This window comes from Dasypus novemcinctus, chromosome 14, assembly GCF_030445035.2.
Source record: "Dasypus novemcinctus isolate mDasNov1 chromosome 14, mDasNov1.1.hap2, whole genome shotgun sequence".
NCBI lineage: Eukaryota > Metazoa > Chordata > Mammalia > Cingulata > Dasypodidae > Dasypus > Dasypus novemcinctus.
This window is the reverse complement of record NC_080686.1, coordinates 96,232,186-96,255,189: the sequence shown is the minus strand read 5'-3', so window position 1 is coordinate 96,255,189 and position 23,004 is coordinate 96,232,186. Positions and strand designations below refer to the sequence as shown.

General features: G+C 48.2%; 2 protein-coding genes across 2 annotated transcripts in view; one reads left to right on the top strand and one right to left on the bottom strand.

The window, feature by feature from the left end:
- Positions 1–23,004, bottom strand: part of TG (thyroglobulin) — a 249,481-nt gene that overhangs the window by 164,543 nt on the left and 61,934 nt on the right. Inside the window, exons 26-29 of the mRNA XM_058276072.1 lie at positions 21,986–22,177; positions 11,953–12,120; positions 2,351–2,416; positions 510–590 (exon numbers count right to left, since the gene is read on the bottom strand). Of these exons, the coding sequence (XP_058132055.1) occupies positions 510–590; positions 2,351–2,416; positions 11,953–12,120; positions 21,986–22,177 (507 nt within the window). The remainder of the gene's footprint in view (positions 1–509; positions 591–2,350; positions 2,417–11,952; positions 12,121–21,985; positions 22,178–23,004) is intronic.
- On the top strand, positions 13,376–16,601 carry LOC139436434 (zinc finger protein interacting with ribonucleoprotein K-like). Its single transcript, XM_071208046.1, has 2 exons — positions 13,376–13,496; positions 13,951–16,601. Exons 1-2 carry the CDS (start codon positions 13,464–13,466, stop codon positions 15,634–15,636), a joined length of 1,719 nt encoding a protein of 572 aa, XP_071064147.1. The 5' UTR covers positions 13,376–13,463; the 3' UTR covers positions 15,637–16,601.

The following is a 23,004-nucleotide window of genomic DNA, read 5'->3' as shown; positions in this document are numbered from 1 at the left end:
CTGTGCCTGCCTGGTGAACTCACCCTTTTTCCCTCCCATTCAAGTTTTATCTCCAAACCAGTGATAACAGTCAGAGGCTGTGAGCAGAGAGAGGTCACTGTTCTCACGTTCTGTCCCTCGTAGTGTATGAATTCATATCTTCCACCGCAGTGACTCTTTCGAGACTCTCACGGACGTCTCATTCATTAAACAATTCCAGAATATATAAATTCTGCTTAGACTCTTCAGGGGGAAAGTGAAGCCACCAACCAGTCAGTTGAATCTTGCCCTTCAATCACTTTTTTGCTGTTTTTGTTTTTATGGTTGTTTACTTTTCTAATGGCGGTAGTGAATTTGCAATGCCTTACTTTCTGTGCCATTTGTCCACCTGAGGAGCTGTCCATATTTAGGAAATAGATAATTGGGGTTAAAAGATGAGAGGGAAGTCTGCCGAATATTACTTGGTCCACTCGTTGATTAAACCCAGGTCTCCACAGCCCAAGTGTGTAAAAAGTTTTCCAAGATGGTACCTGTTTCTGCTGGAGATTCTGGTCTTGGTACTTCGACCCTTGCACATCCCATAGACTCGGGCCGTGACCCCATGTCAGAATCTAGGAGAAAGAAGAGGAGAGGCATTCTGATGTTTGGGGGAGCAGGGAAGGACTTGCTCTGGCCAATCAAATGGCAATGGCCATTCTCATGGTCCATGGCCATGTCCCTAAGACAGGGCTAGGACAGCAGTGCTATGGGTCTCTACTCTTTGGCCTCTTAATGGAGCATCAACCAACCTCTTACTGACAGAACTATTATTGGCCCTGATATTGAAATTATTTACAGTGCAAAGCACTGAAGAGTTAACAAAATATGTTCATAAATATGGGATCCTCATAGCACCTTGTGAAGGTTCAGAGTAGATTTCCATTTATCTCATGAGACTTAGAGAGGTGAAATAATCTATCCGAGACACTCAGAGGGTAAGTAGATAAATCAGAATTTGAAAAAGAAAATAAAATTTTCCAGCTGGGAACAGGCCTTCCATGAAAGCAGAGTGAGAGGATGGGGAGAACAGGATGGGCGGCAGGTCTTTGGGTACTCCTGGTTAGGGTGGCAAATGTCCTGGAGAGAGGTCGTCCCTTAGTTTTCAACAACAAACACCTTATTCACCACAAGTTGTTAACTGGGAAGGGGACATCCCGAAGCCTTTCCACCAGTATCTGGGCTCCCCCACCCCAAGCACCCAGGTTGGTTCAGCACCCGCTTAAACTCTCCGCGTCTTATTTCCTTGTTTGCAAAATGAGCAAAATGTCATCCCCTCTATGTACCTACCTTATAGGTGTGACTAAAGGAGTGTATAATCTCATTTAAAATGAAAAGGATACTGCCCACCTCCCTTTTCTTTTCCTCCTCCTCCTTCTCCTGTTTCTTCTGTCAGCGCCAGCAGCAGCACTAGCAGTAATGAGCACCTACTGTGCGCCAGGCCCTGTTCTGAGCACTTGCCAAGCATTACCTTTTCCATGCGTATGTACATTTTTAATCACTATTTCACCTGTGGCGTCTAGGGGCTGAGGGATGTGTTCAAAGTGATAACAAGAACTCATATCCAGGCATTCAGTCCATAACCAGCACTCTTTTCCACTATTTCACTTCACAAGCGTGGAAACAGATCAGTGCCTTACCCTCAGGAGACAAGGCTGAGAGGGAGGGGTGGGTGGAGAGGAGGAGAGCCATCGAGTGGCCGAGACCTTGCTCGTTCCTCTGTCTTAACACTGACTGCCCTGCAATGAATGGCTCATGACCTTGTCCATTCCTCGTGAGACTGGGGCCCCTTAAAGCAAAGGGCTGTACCTCACTCATCTCTCTCCCAGTCCCTGGCTCTGGGAGTCACTCAGTCCATGTTCCATAAGCACAAGGAAGGATGGGGAAGCAGAAAGAGGATGCCAGCTGCGGACTCTACTGGCTTCCCATTTTGAACCGCCTTTCCATGTACCCATAGTAGCATTATCTCTAAGCAAGGGCCCATGGACCACTGGCCTGGGGTCCTGTCCCCTTCCCCTGAGCCTCAGAGAGAGGCCCATGTGGCCAAGTCACTTGGAGCAATGCCTCCTGCTAGTCTGCAGTGGCCTCAGTGCTGCCTTCTTAGTAACAAGGACTGCTTGTGGTCAGGGAACTTTATCTCCCAGGGACCTAGGACTTCCTTCATCTACCCTTTCTTGGGTTTCCATACTTTTCATTTTTCTTTCAGATGTTGATATCTGATGAGGAGTTGAGGCCCTTCTGTTTCACACAGAGCACTCGCTTGGGAAAGGAAACCTCTACACTCTTATCTCTGAGTGAGATGAGGCCAACAATCTCGGGTAACCGAGGAGCTTACCTTTCCAAAGATAAACCTGCTGGAAACTGGTAACGGTATCCTGAGTTCCTTCCAGGGGTGTCAGACCTGCAAGGGAAGACTTTTATTTTTATGAGCTTGAGTGTGCTTGCCCTGCTGGGTATCCACCATTATCACTAACTGCCTCCTGGCCCCTCATTCTGGCCCCTCCTTGGCTGGAGAAGTCTGTTTCCCACGTAAGGCACACCCTCCAAGAGCCTCTTGGGGCTCTCTCTCAGCTCCCTCATACAAAACCACATGTGGTCACACCTCCATTATCTTGCTCAGGACACCAAAGGGACCAGCATAGTGAGGGACTGAGAAACTGTGGCTTGAAGAAAACAATGTTCATAGGAGACTAAGAGCTATGTTAATTTCCCATGTCTCTTCACTCAGCCGAGACTCTTGCCTCATTGGTCAATGGAGATGGTAATTGTTAGGACAAAAATAATATATGAAAACTGCCTAGTAGAGTTCTCAACATTTAGTATCCATCCAGTAAATTGGTAACTGCCATTATTAAATGTATTACTAGTATTATTACATTTTCTGTTCTGCCAGACTTCTCCCCGGGTACCACCCTCGATGAGACTGGATTTGTAACATTTCTTGATGGCCAGGGCTGCCTCTATTGCCCCGTTCAACCCTAAGTTCCTGCCAGTCCCCTAGTGATATAAAAGGCTGAAAAGAGAGCTCAGAAACCAGGTAGACTGGAGACAGTCAATCCTACACTCTACAGGAGACAGCTGGCTGACAACCTGAGACATCAAGAAATGTTCAAATCTTGTTTTTAATTATCATTAAGAGCCATTTATTGAGTCATTACCCTTTATTCCACACTAAAAGGAGTGCCTTCTACACATTATCTAATTTAAGCCTTGCAGCCATGCTACAAGGTAAGGTAGATCTTTTTGTCCCCAATTCCCAGGTGAAGAAATCAAAGTCCAGAGAGGTTAATGCCAGACTCAATCCCCATCTCTTTAGTTCCATAGCCCTTGCTCTTAACCACCAACTAGGGAGAGGATTTTGGAATTCTGCCCATCCAAAATGGTCAAAAGTTTCAAGGTTCTTGGGTTTAAAGAGGAGTATGCTCCACTCCCTGGCAACCTCAGCCATCAAGGCGATGGCTTCCCCAAGATGACCACTTGCTGTACACTGTGGGGTGAGCCAGAACTACTGAGTCACTCTTCCCTTTGGTTTTTCTGAAATGGGAATAAGCACTGCCGCTAGACCTTCTCACACCGCCCAACTGAGGTGACACATTTCCTTAAAGGACCCATCCATATTTCTCTCATAGCCCTCTTCCGAAGGTAGAATCATTTATAAAATTTTGGGGAAGAATAATCTTGGGTGTTTACATCTCCAATCATTAGAGATGGCCATTACTAAAGGAACTTATCATGATTGACCGAATTGGTTTAGGTGGATTCAAAACAGCTATTCTGAGAGGTAATTGTCATTTGGAGCTCTTAAAAGCTCAGAAAAGCCTCTTTCTGTTCAAGTTGGGCCTGCTCCCATGGCTCAGAAGCATGACTCAAGGACAGACAGTCTCCTGAGGTTCCACCCTCCAACTGGTACCCAAGGGCCCAGCCTCATGTGCACAAGGCCCCGTCAGCTGTACCAACCCAGTGGTACTCCCCAGAAGCTCCCAGAGAGTGAGCTGCTTTCCAGTGTTCAGGTCTCCACATCTGCACCTGCCTACCTCTTGGCACAAAGCCAGAGCTGAAGGACTGATCTTGGAATAAAAGAAACCTCAGTTGTGTTACTTATGGGCTGGAAAACCTCAAGCAAGTTTTAACCTCTCCAGACCTCAGCAAATGGGGAAAATACCATTCAGCTGCAGGAGGTAGGGGACGCATTGTGAGAACACATGCAAAATGAAGCAGCCCCTGCCTGGTTTGCCCTTTCTGGCCTCCCACTGTCAGTACCTCCATCTGTGGCTGAGGCTCCTTTTCAGGGACCTGCAGAAAGCCATAGGATTAGCCCCAGACACTATGGTTGTGGAGGAAGAGTCCACACCTTACTGGTTGCCTTTTCTCCTTGTATCAAGTCCCCCGTGTCTCAACTTTCTAAATAAGCTACATGCCTGAATCCTTGTCTCAGGGTCTGCTTCAAAGAGAGCACACAAGACAGAAAGCATCGTGCCAAGCTCTTGGAAAGGGCAATCAACCACAGGTATTGTAAGTCACTAAGAAGATCATTTTTAAACCACAGTCCTACTTTTAGGTACTAATCAGGCATCAAGTCTGGAGGCATCTGGTTGTAATGAGCATGCCCAAGGTATGGTAATTTCCCCCCTCAGCTCCCCCCACCCTGAGACAATGACCAGCCCTGATAAAACTCCAGACAGCAGGCTGAGCCTCACAATTGCATGACAGTTTTAAGCCTTTTGGATTCAGAATGAGCCCAGGCCTTTTTTCCCATCAAATTTTAAGTCCCTGTGGATCTTAGGGGACATTTAATCTGCCTGCTTTCACTCATTTGCACTTCAAAACACCATCAAGAAAAAGCTGTAAGCAGTCCCAGAGCATCCTAAGCCCTTTTTCTTAGAACCAGGAAGGCCGGTCCAGCCAACACCAGATAGCTGACAACAACCAGACATGCCTATTGGAAACGAGGAGAGGCAGGCCCTGGGTGGATTGCTCTCTGGAAAACACACGTCAGCCCAGGTTCAAAGGCCAAACAGAAATCTGATATTCTCAGCCATTACTTGTCCCTGATGACAAGAAAGTGAAACCTCACAGCAAAAAGCACTGGCCCTTCAAGTTGTGTGAAGTGGCCTCCAGGTGTTCTGTGGGGCTATTTAGACAGGTTTTGCTGGCTGGTAGCGGTCTACTGGATGGAGCTTGGTTGGTTTTAGACAAATGACAGACATGCTAAAAGGCCGTTCTGTGCACCCACCACACTTTGTCAGTCCTCTCAGATAGGCAAACAGGGGGCCCGTTGTACTTGAATAATGTTCACATCAGGAGTCCCCACTAACCAGGGAGCCCATGAGCAGAAGCCACCCCAACCCATCTTAGTACTACAGTACCTGGCCTGGCACCTGACACCTAGCACGTCCTCAGGAAACGAGGGACTGGACACGTGAGGACTCGTCAGCCACACCACTCACTCGACCTCCCCTCGGGGTGCCCATGGTGGAGGCCCTCATGCGTCTCCCGGCTCACCCCTGCAGCACACCTGACCTGGCACTTTTTGTGGATCTTTGTTTCCCTCCCCCCCAAAACACCAACCCTTTAAAATGTTTCATGTAGAACATGCTTTTAGCTGATATTAATTACCCGATGTCAGGAATATAGGAGGCCCCAGTGAGATGTTTGAGGAGTGAAATGCTCAGTTATTGGAGATTCTTTTATTTGCTGGTTTGATAGGAAGGAGAACCCTGAAACACATTCTGCTTCTAGTAAATTATACGTGGAACCATGGGATGAAGTGAAGGGCTTCTGATGACATCTCTGGTCTCCAAGCTTAAAACTAGAGTTCAAGATAGTCTCTTCACATATGACATGCCATGTTCCTGAACTTCATTCTCTTGGGTAAAACTGGGGTAATGCAACTTCCCCAAAGGGTCAAATAAGGTGATGGGTGTTCAAGTGCCTGAGGGTGATCCATTAAGTTGTAATTTCCTACAATTAGCAGCAGTGAACTGATTGGAGAATTAGTCCATTACCTGGACCACCTGTTGAACCAGACCCTCACAAAACTGGGCAAGGTGATCAATGAGAGCAGAAGCTAAAAACTGAGTGTACCTGTTGGATGCTCAGTTAGAGGTCCAGGGACTGGGAGTTGAGAAAACAATGCTTCAATCTACAGTCTGTAGAGCGTGTTAGCAAACCATTCTGTAATATATTGACGTGTGCCTCATAGATACACTGAGGTTGGGGTGATGAACTGCCTGAGCAAGGTCTCAGGGCTGCAGATAGAACAGGATTCAAGTCCAGGCATTTTTAAATCCTGTATCTTGCATCCACTGAGGACCTCCTTTCTCGAGAACCATTCCAAGTGCTTTCTGTGCATTCCCCCTTAATTCTCCCAACCTCCCTAGGAGACAGATGTCACTATTACCCTCATTTCGTTATTGGAAAGACTAAGGCCCAGAAAAGTCATATAATGAATAAGCAATCACACTGGGTTTTGAATCCTGAGGTCTGATTCAAGAGTATATCTTAAGGAGCATCTATCCAGGAGGTAAATGGGAAGAAACTGGCCCTAAACCAACTTTAGACACTTGCCTTTATTGTCCCTACCCCCTCCTCATGTTCTTTTACTGTGCTATGGCCCAAAGTTGGTTAGAGCCCTGGAATCCTTATGCCTCTTTGTCTCCATCAATATGCTCTTAGGAAAGGCTGTCTCTCAGCTATCCCTACTTTAGCGTGAATTTATCCCACAGTGTTTCCTTACTCAGGAAAATGCCTGATCTCTTACTGTGGAAAGGAAGGTTCTGTTCCCTATTGTTCCAAATTGGAAGTGAACTCCTAATCTGTGCATAAGGAAACCTCCAATTCAGAAAACCATAAATACGGTTTCCAGGCTACTTGAAATCCCACATAGGGCTCCCTTCTGAAAGCCTTGCCCTCACCCCAAAATACACACACACACATACACAAAATGGAAAGAACGAATAAACCTCAAAAGTTATTCAGAAAGCCACAACAAAGCTAATCCAGAAAATGGTGAGGTACCAAATCAACATGTAAAAATTAGTAGTGTTTCTATACACTAGTGATGAACAATCTGAAGAAGGAATTAAGAAAAAATTCCATTTACAATAGCAGCTAAAAGAATCAAAGCAAGGAGTAAATTTAACCAAAGTTGTAAAGGACATATACATGGAAAACTATAAAACGTTGCTAAAAGAAATCAAAGAAGACCTAAATAAATGGAAGAAAATTCTGTGTACATGGACTGGAAGACTAAATACTGTTAAAATGTCTGTTCTACCCAAAGAGATTTATAGATTCAACATTCCCAAGCAAAATTCCCATAGCCTTGTTTGCAGAAACAAAAGCTAATCATCAAATTTATATGGAAGTGTGAAAAGTCCCAAAGAGCCAAATCGATCATGAAAAAGTAGGATAAAGTTAAAGGACTCTCACTTCCCTATTTTAAAACTTGCTGCAAAGCCACAGTAATCAAAACAGCATGGTACTGGCACAAGAACAGACGTATAGACAAGTAGAATCAAACTGAGCATTCAAAAATAAACCCCTAGATGTTTCTGGACAACTGATTTTTCAACAAGGAAACCAATCCACTCAGTTGGGAAAGAATAGTCTCTTCAACAAATGGTGCTGGAAAAACTGAACATCCATTTGCAAAAGAATAAAGGTGGACCCCTACTTTATGCCACATGCAAAAATTAACTCAAAATGAATGAAAAACCTAAATATAAGAATCAAAACTATAAAACTCCTAGAAGAAAGCATACAGAAGCATCTTCAGCACTTGTGTTACATGATGGTTTCTTTGATGTTTTACCGAAAGCATAAGCACAAAAGAAAAAATATATAAATGAGACCTCATCAAAATAAACTTTTGCATATCAAAGACTCTCACTGTGAAAGTAAAAAGACAGCCTCAGAATGGGAGAAAATATTTGAAAACCACATTTCTAATAAGTGTTTAATATCCAGAATGTATAAAGAAATCCTGCAACTCAACAAGAAGACAACCCAATTAAAAAGTAGACTAAAGTCTTGAATAGACATTTTCCCAAAGAAGCTGTACAAATGGTCAAAATAATACATGACAAAGTGCTTAACATCATTAGCCATTAGGGAAATGCAAAGTAAAACCCATGAGATACCATTTCACACCCAATAGAATAGCCACTATTTTAAAACAAACAAAAAAACAGAAAACAAGTGTTAGAGAGGACGTGGAGAAATAGGAACTCTCATTCATTGCTGGTGGGAATGTAAAATGGTACAGCTTATGTGGAAGAGAGTTCAGCAGTTCTTTGGAAAGTTAAGTATAGAATTACCATTGCGACCCAAGAATCCCACTTCTAGGTATATACACGAAATAATTGAAAGCAGGGTATCAAATGGATATTTGCACACTGATATTTCATAGCAGCATTGTTCACAATTGCCAAAAGATGGAAGTAACTCAAGTGTTCATCAACCCATGAATGAATAAACAGAATGTGTTATATACATACAATGGAACATTATCAGCCATTAAAAGGAATGTAGTTCTGATACATGCAATAATACAGATAAACTCTGAAGAGGTCATGTTGAGTGAAGAAAGCCAAACACAAAATGACTAATATTGCAATCACCTCACTAATACGAAATAATTAAAATAAGCAAATTCATAGAGTTAGAAACTAGAACACAGTTTACCAGGGGTCAGGGTGGGGCCAGGGAATGAAGAGTGAATGCTTGATTGGTAGACAGTTTCTGTTTGGAGTGATGGAAAAGTTTCGGTAACTGATGGTGGCGATGGTAGCAAAATAATCTGAAGGTAATTAACACCACTGAATTCTATATTTGAGTGTGACTTTCTAAAAGGGGAAATTTTAGGTTGTATATATGTCACTAGAATAAAATTTTTATAAACTCATAGACTATCCAATACAAACAGCGAACCCTAATGTAAACTATGGACTATAGTCAATAGTGCAATTAGAATAGTATTCTTCCACCAGTTATAACAAAGGTACCACACTAATGCGAAGTGTTAATGATAGGGAAAACTGTGGGGGGTGGTCTATGGGAACTCCATATTTTCTGCATGATTTTTCTGTAAACTTAAAACTTCTCTAATAAAAAAAACCATTCGGTAAACATTTCTTCTCAGGGAGGCCAAACGAGCACATTCTTCATTTCTTGGGCACAAACCAAGCACATGCTCTGAGTTAAGCAATTCATTCTGGGTTAGTTGCCCATGAATATATCTTACAGCCTTGAAATGCCTTTTTCTTACCCTGGGCTACCTCTCAGAGTAATGAATACCATATGTTTACTACCCATGATATAAATAAGCTCTTTGATTTTATTTACCCCAAACGATCTTCATTTGATCCCCATGGAATTCCACCAAATTCTGCAGTATCTTTTTCCTCGACCTGGTAAATATGCACTCATTGGATATTACTATGCCAAGTCTTGCGCTCAATGCTTGAATCTAATGACAGAGTTTAGTTCCAAGATACTAACAATAACGATGACAAAATTAAAAACAATAAAGGTAATATCACCTAACACTAACACTCACCATGTTTCGGACACTCTCAATTGGGTTTTTTGGTTTTGTTTTTTTAAAGATTATTTATTTATTTATTTATCCCTCCTCCCTCCATTGTCTGCTCTCTGTGTGTTCTTCTGTGTCTGCTTATATTCTCATTAGGCAGCTCTGGGAACTCATCTTGGGACCTTCCAGAGTGGGAGAGAGGCGATCATTCTCTTGTGCCACCTCATATCACTAACTGCTGTGTCTCTTATTATCTCTCCTCTGTGCCTCTTTTTGTTATATCATCTTGCTGCACCAGCCTCCACATGGGCCAGCTTGCCTTCACCAGGAAGCCCTGGTCATTGAACCCTGGACCTCCTATATGGTAGACGGGAGCCCAATTGTTTGAACCACATCTGCTTCCCCACTCTCAGTTTTTTACATGTACTATTTGCAAGGTCAATTCAATGTAGACGAGCGGTTCAGAGCACCCACTTTGGAGCCAGAATGTCTGGCTCCACATTCCGGCATGCCTCTGTGCCTCTGTTACTTCAGCTGTAAAATGGGGATACTGATGACAATAGGGCTTGTTTTAAGGATTAGTGAGTTCCTACAGGCCCAGCCTCGGAGGAGTGGCTGCTGCACAGTAAGTGAATGTAAGGCGTTAGTTTTCGTTGCCGTGTTCTCTTCTCCTTTAGCCTTCCCAACAACCCTGGGAGACGGGTACTGTCAGTATCCCCATTGTACAGACAAGCAGCTAGGCTGGAAGAGATGCGCTGACCTGCTCAAGGTGACCCAGGCTCACCCCACTGGGGAACCCTCGGCCAGGCTGGTGAGGGAAGCAGCCTGTGCTGCCTGGCGGAGGGGTGCGGGCAGCCGGGCGAGCTGCGCAGAGGAGGCGTGGTCGGCACTGTGGGAGTAGCCAGCCCAGGGCTCTTGGAGGAGGTGGCAATGGCGCTCCCCCAACCCCCAGGAGAACCTGAGACCTGCAGGACACTGTGGCCTATGGCTTCTCAGGGAGGCAGGACAGGGTCTCGACCAGCCCCAGGGACCACACCCTGGCGAGATGGGAAGACCCCAGGGGCTCCCCCTACACGGGCTTCTTGGACCCTGTAACCACAGGTGCTGGGCTCCTCTGACTCTGACCTGCCTATGGTTCCCGCCCCCAACTCAGAGAGCAGGTTGGAACCGCAGTGCTGAGCTCCCTATTCTTGCTGGCGAGAGGGAGAGGGACTTCCCAAATTCACATGGGAGCCAGAAGAGGCACTGACGCTGCGGGCAGCCCTGTTGTCACCAGGTTGGAAGGAAAGCCCCAGGTCATCTGGTGCAGGGCTTCTCAAACTTAGCAGGCACAGGCATTACCTGGGCAGCCTGGTGGAACATAGCTTTCTGGAGCCCACCCTGGAGGTCTGGGGTGGGGCCTGAGAATGTGCATCCTACCAGCTCCCAGATGAGGGATGCTCCCAGATCAGGCACCCTGAGAGGTTGGGCTGCTCAGTCCCCAGCTCGGGACAGGGAGGGATTCACTTGTTCCTGGTGGGATCTGCTGGGAGCGCTACTGGGGCCTTGGAAGGCAGGCCCAGGAGATCTGGCCAGCTGTGGGGCCCCAGGCACCTACCCCCATCTCTGGGCCTCAGTTTCCCCTTCTGTAAAACGAGGGGATTGGCCAGATGACCTCAGAAGTGATCACTAGGCCTAATGTTTATAAGTTTGTGCAAAAGAGAGGGGGTGAGCGCTTTGGAAAGGCAGGGAGGAAGGGGAGATGAAGTCTCCATGGTTACCTGTGAGCCGAGGTTGCGTAGTGGGGCTCACAGTCCCTTGCACCCCTATAACTGGAACATGCAGCACAACTGTTACCACCTGGCATTTCCTAACTCACAGAGGGGCAACTATGCCCCGGGGGCCTTTGGTTGGAGGCACAAAGCACCTTTGGCCCAGCTCCTCTCGCCTTGGACTCACACGCTTTGGAGGTGGCACGACAGGGGCAGGGGACTTCTCCCTGCCTTCTGACTTCCAGGGGGACCGTGTGCTTTGCTTCATTTTATCGAACAAGGCAAAAGTGACACGTGCCAGGCCAAGCCACAACCACAGCACCTTCCTTGTTTGTGCTTGTCCTCTTGTACTTCTGCCATCCATGGGAGAAGAGCGGCCTCGCCCAGAGGAGCAGAGCCAGCCCGCCCAGGCCAGGCTGCGTCGGCCAGCTTCCAGCCGGCCCCTCGGTGGCGAAAGGGCAAGGGGTCCCTCCCGAGCCGGCGCAAGCCAAGCCAACCTGCGGTCCCCAGAGCCACACTTCTCGTTCCACGCCACTGAGAAGCGGGGGCTGATTTTAAGCCACCTCGTTGGTTCCGTTTCCCCTTTGGAAGTATAAATCCCTCGGGGAGGCCTGGTCTTGAAGGAAGTGGACAGAGGACAGAGAGACTTACTCCTGATGAGCTCCTGGTCCCCCCGACGCGACGTCGCCCGACGGCCCCCCTGGTCGTACGTCGCTCCCGGGCACGTGGCGTTGGCAGGGGCGTCGGGGGCGGCCCTCCAGTCTGCATCATGGCAGAGCAGCACGGCGGGGGCGCTCAGCAGCCCGCAGACGATGGGACCTGCAGAAGTACGAGGAGGAGGAGAGCTGATGAGCTGGGAGCAAGCCGGGACCCTTTAGCGGCCCACCTCTGTGCCGCGAGAGCCTGGTGGGATGGGACAGGTAGCCGTACCTTGGAGGTCCCAGGGTCCAGGAGGCTGGTTTTACACTAGGTCGCTCTTACCTGATGGTCTTACAGTCGTTTTACTGGCTAACTCCCAAGGGGAGGACCACCACCATGCCTGCTGGCCCTTCCTCCTCCTTTACAACCTCTTCTTCCCTAATCCCACTACAGACGCTAGGATATTACTGCCGGAATCCTCAGTCTCCATTTTCTATCCCCCCCCAATGGAGTGATCTTTTCCAAATGAACAGTTCCTTCTTTTCACCAAAAAAAAAAAAAAAGAGAGAGCGAGATCTACCTTGAAGAGACTAAGGAAAGAGTAGATTCAAAGTAAGGTATTTTTTTAAAGCTAAGAGCTGTGCACCAATGGCACAAGTTTCCTTGTTAGGAAGTGAGCTCCTTGTCTCTGGGCCTATCCAAGCAAAGGCTGTGGCTCATAGGCCTGGGATGTATAACGGGGATCTATAACGAGAGGAGACATTGAACTATCTTGTCTTGAATCTATCTTCCAACTCTGAATATTAAAAAGCTGTCCTAAAGTTATGACTTTATTTAGCATTAAGAAGACCTAGTCCCCAAGCTAACTGAATTTCATAGTGATTTTAGTTGAAGAAATTAAGGTACCTTAAATATTCTGGATATCTGTGATGTGTCAGCCACTATGTTAAGTGCCTTAAGAACTGGTAATTTCTTTAGTTCTTAAAACCTGAAATTGTTAGAGATTATAGTCCTCATTTTATAGATGAAGAAACTGAGTCTCATAAGTTAAGCCACTTTCTCAAGGTTACTAAGCTCTAGAAATTTAAATTTAGGTAGTACAGCTGTTCAGACTCTCCTAAAAAAAAAAAAGGCATGGGAAGACAGCGCCCCAAAATTCCTACTCCTTTGATGTAGATAATTCAGAGAGAGCTTCAAACTCTTCTCTCAACAAATTTCTCCACAGTATATGATTTATGGCTGACTGGCTTATGAATTTGACATTTTGCCCTTCTCCCCACCACTGCCCACGCTTACTGTAATCGTTTTGTTGTTTTTTTTTTAAATCATCACTGATGACATCATTTCTGTATAAAAAGTAACCTTAAAAGATCATTGAATCGGACGCTGGGGCTGTTCACCCACCGGGTGGGAGCGGCCGAGTGGAGGCGGGCTTCCCGCTGCGCAGAGGCGGGTCTCGAGGGACCCCGCCTGGGCCTGGGCGCCGTGCCCGAGGCCCCGGCCCGCTCCGCCGATAGCCCGCGATGGCGGCGGCCGCGCCCTGGGTCCCGGCCCAGGTGAGCGCCGCGTCCCGTGGCCTCCCCCGGCCTTCCCGCTCCCCGGGCCCCAAAGCCCCCGGAGGTGCTCCTGGAACGCTGAGGCGCCCGGGGTGGGGTCGCTGGGATGCACGGAGGGGGTCTGTCAGGCCGAGGAATGCGTGGGTAAGGTCCTGGAGGCACGATGGAGCGGGGGCTCTCGACCCTGGGAGCCCTGGAGGGCTGTGGTCCGAAGAGGGACGCGTGAGCCAGGCTTGAAAACGCTTCCAGAGCTTCTCCGAGGAAGGATAGCCTGGAAGGCGGGCGGGAATGGCGAGACCGTTGTACCAGGTCACACGGCTGTTAGCACTGAGGACTGAGGCCCAGAGATACCACAGCCATCCGAGGCCACCTGGCTCCAGGACCGGGCGGAGGAGAAGGAGCCCTGGAGCCCTGCCATGGCTACCTGCCTCTCATGACTTCCCTCTTCCTACAGGTTCCCATGTTAGCAGAAACATTTATGGACCCTACACAGGGCTCTGTGACCTTTGAGGATGTGGCCGTGTACTTCTCCCAGGAGGAGTGGGGGCTCCTTGGTGAGCATCAGAGGCTCCTGTACTGCGATGTGATGCTGGAGAATTTCGCACTCATAGTTTCATTGGGGTGTTGGCATGGAACAGAGGAAGATGAAGCAGCTTCTGAACAGAGTGTTTCTGTAGGAGTGTCACAGATCAGGACTCCAAAGGCTGGTCTGTACACTCACAAGTCTCACCCCCAAAAAATGTGTGCCCCAGTCTCAAAAGACATTTTGCACCAGGCTGAGCAACAACCACTATGCCCCGGACAGAAACCACATTTGGGTGGTACGGGTGTGAGAGGCTCCAGGATGAACACAAACCTTCACCAGCACCAAGAGTTTGACATTGCACAGAAACCCTTTAAGGGGCATGTGGACGAGGCCTGGTGTGTGAAAAGCTGCAGATTCCACATGTTGGGGAAGTCTTTGAGCCAGGGGGATGTTGGGACGGGCTTCCCAGCCACCTTTAGCCTTCTGCAGCATCAGGCCTCTCCCGGTGGTGAGAAGCCACCCAACAGCATGGAGTGTGAAGAAGCCTTTCACAGTGGAAGAAGTTACTACAAGTTGGGTGAGTGTGGGAAAACTTACAACCTCAAACACGTACTCGTTCACCACCAGAGGGTCTGTACTGGAGAAGGACTTTTTGAGTGTAGCAAATGTGGGAAAGCCTTTAGCTGCAAGTACCAACTTATTCAGCACCAGCAAATTCATTTTGAAGAAAGACTGTATGAGCATGGTGACTGTGGGAAATTCTTTAGCCAAATCTCTGGCCTCATACAACATCAGAGAGTTCACACTGGGGAGAGGCCTTATGAGTGCAGCAAGGTTCACGCTGGGGAAAGACCTTATGAGTGCAGTGAATGTGGGAAATTCTTTAGCAAACGCTCCCACCTGGTTGTGCACAGGAGAATCCACACTGGAGAAATGCCTTATGAGTGCAGTGAATGTGGGAAATCCTTTAACCAAAGCTACAGCCTCAGAAAACATTGGAGAGTTCACACTGGAGCAAGGCCTTATGAGTGCAGTGAATGTGGAAAATCCTTTAGCCAAAGCTCCACCCTTGTTCAACACCGTAGAGTTCATACTGGGGAACGGCCTTATGAGTGCAGCGAATGCGGCAAATTCTTCAGCAAGAGCTCCCACCTTATTGTGCACAGGAGAATTCACACTGGAGAAATGCCTTATGAGTGCAGTGAATGTGGTAAATCCTTTAGCCAAAGCTACAGCCTCAGAAAACATTGGAGAGTTCACACTGGAGCAAGGCCTTATAAGTGTAGTGAATGTGGAAAGTCTTTTAGCCAAAGCTCTGTTCTCATTCAACATCGGAGAGTCCACACTGGAGAAAGACCTTATGAGTGCAGTGAATGTGAGAAATCCTTTAGCCGCAAATCTGATCTCATTCAACACCAGAGAGTTCACACTGGAGAAAGGCCATATGAGTGTATTGACTGTGGGAAATCCTTTAGCCGCAAATCCAATCTCATTAAACACCGGAGAGTACACACTAATGAAAGGCCTTATGAGTGCAGTGAATGTGGGAAATCCTTTAGCCAAAGGTGTAGCCTGATTCGACACCACAGAGTTCACACGGGAGACAGACCTTAATGTTCAGGAAATGTCCTTGTTCTAACAACCCTAGATGGGAGCCTTTGTGAGGGAAGGAGACATCTACCTGAATGGCATCTCAGACCTCCTAATGTGCCAGCGGGATGATTTCTCCTAAGTTCCAGGTCTGTGGGAAGCTGTGAGAAACTGCATTGCACTTTCTAACCTGAGGGCCCTAGCCAAACCTATCACCAGGGTCTGGCATAAGGCATTCCACTCTACCTGCTGGCAGGCCAGCAGTGTGCTTCAGGCACCTCGCACATGATCAGGGCAGTAGACATCGGTATTCTGTTTGCCGGAGGACATGGTGAATAGTGTAAACCCTAAGTGGGGCCTCATTTCCTTCTCTCTGACAACTTAGTCAAGGACCTGGCCCAGCTGTGGCCCACAGGATCTGATAGGATTTATGTTGGCAGTGCAGTGTGTAGAGAAGGATGACCTTTTTATGGGGACATTGATGGTGTCACATCGTTCTGATGAATTACCCCCCAAAATTGAAAACAGGGACTAATGGATTCTTACATGTGCATGTTTGTAGCTCCATTACTCAAAATAGCAAAAAGGTGGAAACAACTCAAATATCCACCAACTGACGAATGGATAGAGAAAACGTGGTGCTTAAACGGCGTGTGATCCATACTGCACCTCCTGCCTGCCGGAGAGTTGACCTTGCCCCTGGCCCCTCCTCAGGCGTTCCTTCCCATGACTCCTAGAAGTGTGCCCAGCTTGGACTGCTCTAACCTTACACATTGCCTGTGCCAAGCACATCTTGTTTTGAAAAATGCACATACCAAGATGTTTTCCAAAACTTACACACAAGCCCTGGCATTTAGCCACTAAGCCGTAGAGTACCTGTAGAGTGGTAGCCATAGGTGTAGACCTACTGGAGTGAACTTATCGCCGCCCATCGTGAGGTAGCTGCATCCTGTGTAACTAAATCCCCTAATAAATGCTTTTGGATAGATCAAAAAAAAAAAAAAAAAGATCATTGAATCTGGCTCCCAAACCAGGATGCTTAGAATGGTTATGTAAAAAACACAAGGTGATGTTGAAAATGCTATTTCCAGGCACCAACCAAAGAGTTCTGACATGGTAGGTGGAGGGTGAGGAGCAGGGTGGGTGTGTTTGGGAATCCCTTTCTGTGAAAAGGACTACAGATAATTCTAGTGCACAATCAGATTCTAGAATCACTGACCTGGTTAGACCACCTCATTTTGCAGATGAGGAGACTGAGGCGCAGCAAGGGAGAATGGCTTTCCCACTTGCTGCTACACAGTGGACCAGCCTGCAGCAGCGAGTGCTGAGGTCCCACCATGGGGCACAGGAGCACCTGGGGTCAGAGGAGGTGCCCATGGAGCAGGAGAGCACCTGCGGTCACTGGAGGAGCCTGCAGGGCACAAGAGCACCTGGGGTCAGAGGAGGCGTCCGTGGAGCAGGAGAGCACCTTAGGTCAGAGGAGGAGCCCATGGGGCAGGAGAGCACCTGGGGTCAGAGGAGGAGCCCATGGGGCAGGAGAGCACCTGGGGCATCAGGAGGAGCCCGTGGGGCACGAGAGCCCCTGATGTGGCAGGAGGAGCCCAGGTGAGAGCTCGGAGGATCTGCAAATCGTGGTCTGCCCCTCTTGCAAGCCAAAACACAGAACCATGGAATTACCCAACAGCACAGCATAGTCTCCCTTCTGCTCCCAGACCTCTGAAGAGAAATCTCGGGCACGTCCTTTCACTAGCACTGATGTGTCCAGGGGAGCTCTGTGTGCTGGGCAGGCAGGGTTCAGCCAAGTTCAGAAGCCGCCCTGCTGACCCCCGTCCCGCCGGCTTCAATTGCACCTCCCAGAGCCTGGGCCCACAAGGCCCTTCTGAGCCCCACTTCCAAGTTGCCTTAACCACAATGTAGGTGCAGAGGCCCCGTGAACTTTCGCTCATTCACTCTCAGTGGAAATAAGGCCGTTTTGGGAGCTGGCAGCGGAAGGGAGGAGCGCAACCACCAGAAAGCTCAAGGACTTTCCAGGCCGAGGGAAAGGGCACAGAAGGGCCTTTCCTGATTGTCAGCACGTCACCCAAAGCTTTCAGAGTCGAAACCCCAAATCCGCCCACAGCACAAGCCTGGGAGAAACATCTGCTGATACTGGATGTGTCTCGAAGAGAGCTTTGCTCTCTGCATGGCTGGGTGGTGGTTCCACTCAGCACAATTCCACGGATCCCAGGTTTGTCTTGGAGGGCAGAGGAAGCAGGCCACTAGCCAAAAGTGTGGTTTTACTGCACCGTGGAGCAAAATAATTCTTCCACAAGATCCTAAGGAAATGAAATCAACTTTTCCATCTTGGAAAACCATATGGTCTGGTGAGTAATCAGGCAGCTGGGGGAGTGTGGTATCCCCAGTCGAGAAAAGACATCGAGTTGGAGGAAGGCCTCCTGGATTTCCCATTACACTGTTTCTACATATAGCTGCACCTACACCACAGAAATGTCCGTGGGACTCTATGTGCATGCGTGTGTGCCTCGGTTTATCTAAACAATAGCATGAATCCACATCACAGAATTAGATGGCATTAAACCTAGAAAGGATCATAGGAAGGAATTTGCTCCAATCTGGGCTCCGGCGCCACGACTCCAACAAAACTTTCTCGTTTTGGCCACCGCTGACCACTGTGAGCAAAATTCTCGTTTTTCAGTAATCACCTTGTTTGAACTCACAGTAGCAGTCAAACTGCTGGCAGCTGCCTTCAGCTTTCAAGCCTCTCCTCCCTTGGCTGCCAGCACCACCCTCCCCTGGCCTCACCCTGCCTCCCTGGCTCCCCGTTCTCTTCTTTGCAGATTCTCTATTCCTTGAGGAGGTGTTCATAAGTTTGTCCCACCCCCGCTTTATCTTCCGCTCTTCACTCTCTTCCTAGGAAACCCCATCCGACCCAGACCTTCTGAAATCATCCCTATGCGAGTAATTCATGCACTTTCATCTCCTGCTCCGACCTGCCCTCAGGTCTGGCCCACATATGTGGGAGCCTCAAAGGCACTTCACACTTAGCACACTCTTCATCTTCCCATATCTCCCTCCCACATCACCAGCTCCAGTTCCAATATCTTCCATTTTTCTCCATTCCAGGAATATCTAACCAGGAATGACCTTTGACCTCCCTTTTCCTTAATGCCTATATCCAAAATCCTGCTGATTTTGCCCCCTAAAGATCTCTTGAATCTGTCCCCCTTTTTCCATCTGCACAGCTATCACACAAGTCCAAGCAACCACCCTCTTTTACCTGGACCACTGTAGTGATTCTTGGCTGATCTCTTCACATCTACTCTTACCCCCCATCTAACATCTGCTCCACACTCAAGGCAAAGCATTCATTTCAAGGCTCAAATCTTATCATGACAGTCCTTTGCTCAAAATTTTCAAGGGCTTCCAATTGCTCTTAGAATAAAATCAAAATTCTTTAGTGCCCTCTTGCCACAGGGCCTTTACACATGCCATGGCCTTCGTCTAGCATTATTGTCTCTCTTCCTTCCACCCAGTTAAGATCTATATATTGCTCAAAGTTTAGGAAAGTCTTCATTTATCTCCCTGAATAATGCAAAACACTTATTATATGTTTCCAAAGCAATGTTTACTTTTCCTTCAGAGCCTAGCAAGGAACAATTTTCCTTTTTGCCTTCTGGAACTGATAGAAGGAGGAAGAGAGAGGGGAATAGAGCACAATCCCTTTGTACCATGAGCCAGGAAACCTGAGTTGTAATTCCACTTTGCTGACCATGGGAATTTGGGTATCAGATAGATTGTGTTCTCTCTTTTAGATCAACTAAATTCACCAATAATAACTCTGTGTCTCCAGTGTTCTGGCGCTCTCTTAAGTGCAGGGGATAAATGGCTCTTTCATAGCCTGGAGCAGTGATAATCCACCAGGAGAGATGACACGCTGGACTCAGTACAAAGAGAAGGAACCAATAGTGTTCCAGAAGGAAGAAAGCATGAGCAGGGTATATAGTACAGGCTGACGTGGATGGTGGGGAACCTAGAATTGGGCCGTTGGGATGGTGGTGATGAGAGAGCAGTTAAGGGACTGACACAATTACCAAGAGCAAAATGAGATGGTATAGGTCTAAACACACGTGGCAGAGAGGGTGGGGAAAACCTCAATTCCAAAGGTAATAAGAAGGAGGTAACAAGAAATCAGAGGGAAAAATCAGCCGAGAGGAAGGGAGGCTGAGGAGCAAGTCAGCCTGATTCCCAGGTTTATGCTGGGATGACCTTGCGGTGGTAAATCCAGGAGAGAACAGCTCATTTCGGGTAAAATCTAACTTGTTCATTTAGAGGCCTGCTGACTTAGAGATAGCTGCAGTACCTCCCAGGAGATACATCCAGACGGCAGAAGAGGACATGGCTCTGGATCTATTTCTATTTCTCAGCTGGAAACAGAGACCTGAGGATCTCATGAGAGGAAGACAGAACCTAAGGACTATTCTCAGGACACTGAGCAGGAAAGAGCACCCCGAGTCCAAGAAGGAAGTCAGGGCAGTCGGGAGAAGAGCAAGTTTAAAGAGCAGGGGTGCGGCCAGCAGTGGCGACCACCTCCTTAATCAGGCTCTGGATGAACGGAAGGTGGTGTCCCCTTGTGACCAGCGCACTTGGCAGGAGCACTTTCAGGGACCTGGGGCCATTAGCAGAGCATGTGGCAGGGTCTGCGGTAGGAAAAGGAAGCACAGGAGCTGGAGGGGAGACAGGCAATCCAGAGCATTGTAGCGTAGGTTTTCTTGGGTTTTAAGGAGGAGAGCAGCTAAGACCACTGCACATGCGGGGTGGGGGAGCGAGGGAAGGCAAGGGCTGACGACAGAGCAGAGACACCCCTGAAGGATGGAGCAAGTCCCCAGGAAGGTGGAGGCAAGGGCTCTAGAGCCAACAGACAGGCTTAGCCTTTCTCAGAAGGAGAGACCTCTACCGATGAGTCTGGAGGTGATCGCAACCCTGGGTCTTATATGTGGCAGTGGCTCTCTGATAAGCCCACGTGATTGTTAATATTTTGTTAGACACATGGAGTCACCCTGCCTGTACCTCAGCTCACGGGGTGTCCACTCTGAACCAGACTCTCCTCTCTCTTCTTCTAAATACTACTCATCCCTCAAAGCCTGGCCCACGTCTCTCCTCCTCCAGAAAGCTTTCCCTGACCTCCCAGCTTCTTGGTATCTCCCTCTTTTGTACTCCATGGCCCCCCACATTCTCTGCCCCATCAGACATTCATACGCTGCCTTGTTAATGCAGCAATTACACATGATTGCTGAATGGCAGAGCAGATGAACACATGAATGTACGAATGATGAATGAATGAATGAAGCCATAGTCTTCATGGTGCTCCCTGCCTTCCCAGCCAGAGTCTAAGCTCCTTTCATCTACTCCCAATGCCCAACCTACTGGGTTGCACACATATGGCAACCAACTCAAGTTTACTGATTGACTGAAAACAAGGGTTTAAAAAATATATATCAGACTACTTGCATTTTTTCCCCCATCTTTAGAATTCCCTATCAGTTTAATGCAACGTAGTTTAATGCTAAGGTAAAGGTAGGGTCAGTCCACATATGAACACTAATTAAATCCCTCTGTAACAAAATTCATAGCACCCCAGGAGCCAAATCCATGTCCAGCATTTTGCACCTATTATCTTTATAACAAGTAGTCATGATCTCCATTTTATGGACAAGGGTTCTGCAGTTTAGAGAGTTTAAGCAACTTGACCAGAGTTCACAGCCAGAAAGTGACAGACCAGTAACTAGAACCAGGTCTGCACGGCCCCAAAGTCCCTTTTCAACCATCGGCTATACAGTCAACATGTGGATTTATTTTTATAAACAGAAGGCCAACCACACTGTTGAGAGACCCCTGAAACGCCAGTCCTATTGCTCAGAGAGCCTGGCATCCAGCAGGTACTCAACAGATACGTGCTGAGGGAATGATCCTGGTGATGGGCCTGGCTGGTTCTAGCTTCCCAGGGGGCAATAAGGTGTGTTAAAGGTACACCTGGGGTCACTTTCCAGTTTATCACGTTTCAGGCTGTGTGGCTCTGAGTAACCGCTTTAACTTCTCCAAGCCTCAGTTTCTCAATCTGTCAAATGGAGCTAAAACACCTCCTCAGAAGACCGCGGAAGGGATTAAGTTAGTGTCACGATAGCAGGGTAAGTGGCACACAGACTGTGTCTCTGAATATCCCCTTCTTTGGGGTGTGGTCCCCCCGCCTGTGACTGCCCCTGGCCATCTCTGCGGGGTGTCCCGGGTCTCCCTGGCTTCCCTGTTCCTTTACGTTCACCGCGCCTCGCCCACAGTCGTGGCCTGGGACGGCCTCGGCGCGCCCCGCCAGCATTACCTCCTCGGACCCGTGTGAGGACGAAGCCGTCGCAGCACGAATCAGGGTCACATGCGAGCAGACAGAAGATGCGCGCGTCGGTGAGATTGGCTCCGGCGGCCGAGAACGCGACAGCGCTGTAGGTCCCCGGCAGCGCGGTATGGAAACCGGTCTGTTCAAAGCGTTTCCGGCTCATCACGGCGCGCTCTTGGCCTGGGGGAAAGGCAGGAGAACGATTAAGAAGACCTCCAGGCACGGAGGAGTGGGGCAGTTTGCTGATCGCACGTGGCCGTGGACCCAGCCATGCACAGGGCCGTGTGGGGTCCGGATGAGGCGCCTGAGCCAGGGGACCTCTGGGTGTACCTGTGCAGCAAGGGGGCGGCTGGGGCCTAAAGCACACCTGGACAAACAGCCCCGCACCTTCGGGAATCTAAAGGATGTGCGTGGGGACCTGGCCCTTATCATTTATCATTCCCAACAATATCGAGTGAGCGCTAAGTGTATACATCACACCGCGGCATGTAGTTTGCCGACATCGTCTCACTTCATTTCCCTCAAGAGACGGCTCTGTCTGCTCTGCTATGACATGCGTTTCCAGAACACAAATTCCTACCAACACCGGGCCTCCCGGGAGCTGCGCTGCCGTGATGCTGATGTTGCTTGGTGTGTGGAAGGATTTTCCCAGCATGCCCCTCCTCCACCAACCTGCTGTGCCCTTTCGTATTCATAGAGCCTTGCTTTCTGGCATATTTAACACACATTTTTTCAAAAACTGTGCTAGAACTTTGAACAGGATTGCTATTGCTTTCATCAGTCCTCTGGTTAAAAGTGGCATGGTTTGGGTTTGTCTGTCCCTAGCCCTATTTTTCCCAAAGAAAAATAGAAAGTGTTATTTTTAGTGCATCATTTTTGCAAACATGAGACTTTTCAGGAACAGATAGATGCATTATAGCCAAAATGTCTGTCCTGTCATTATCTCCATTTGCCAAACTTTACACAGCTGGGGGTGGCAGAAGGGACTCCAGGGCCTGCACTCTCCC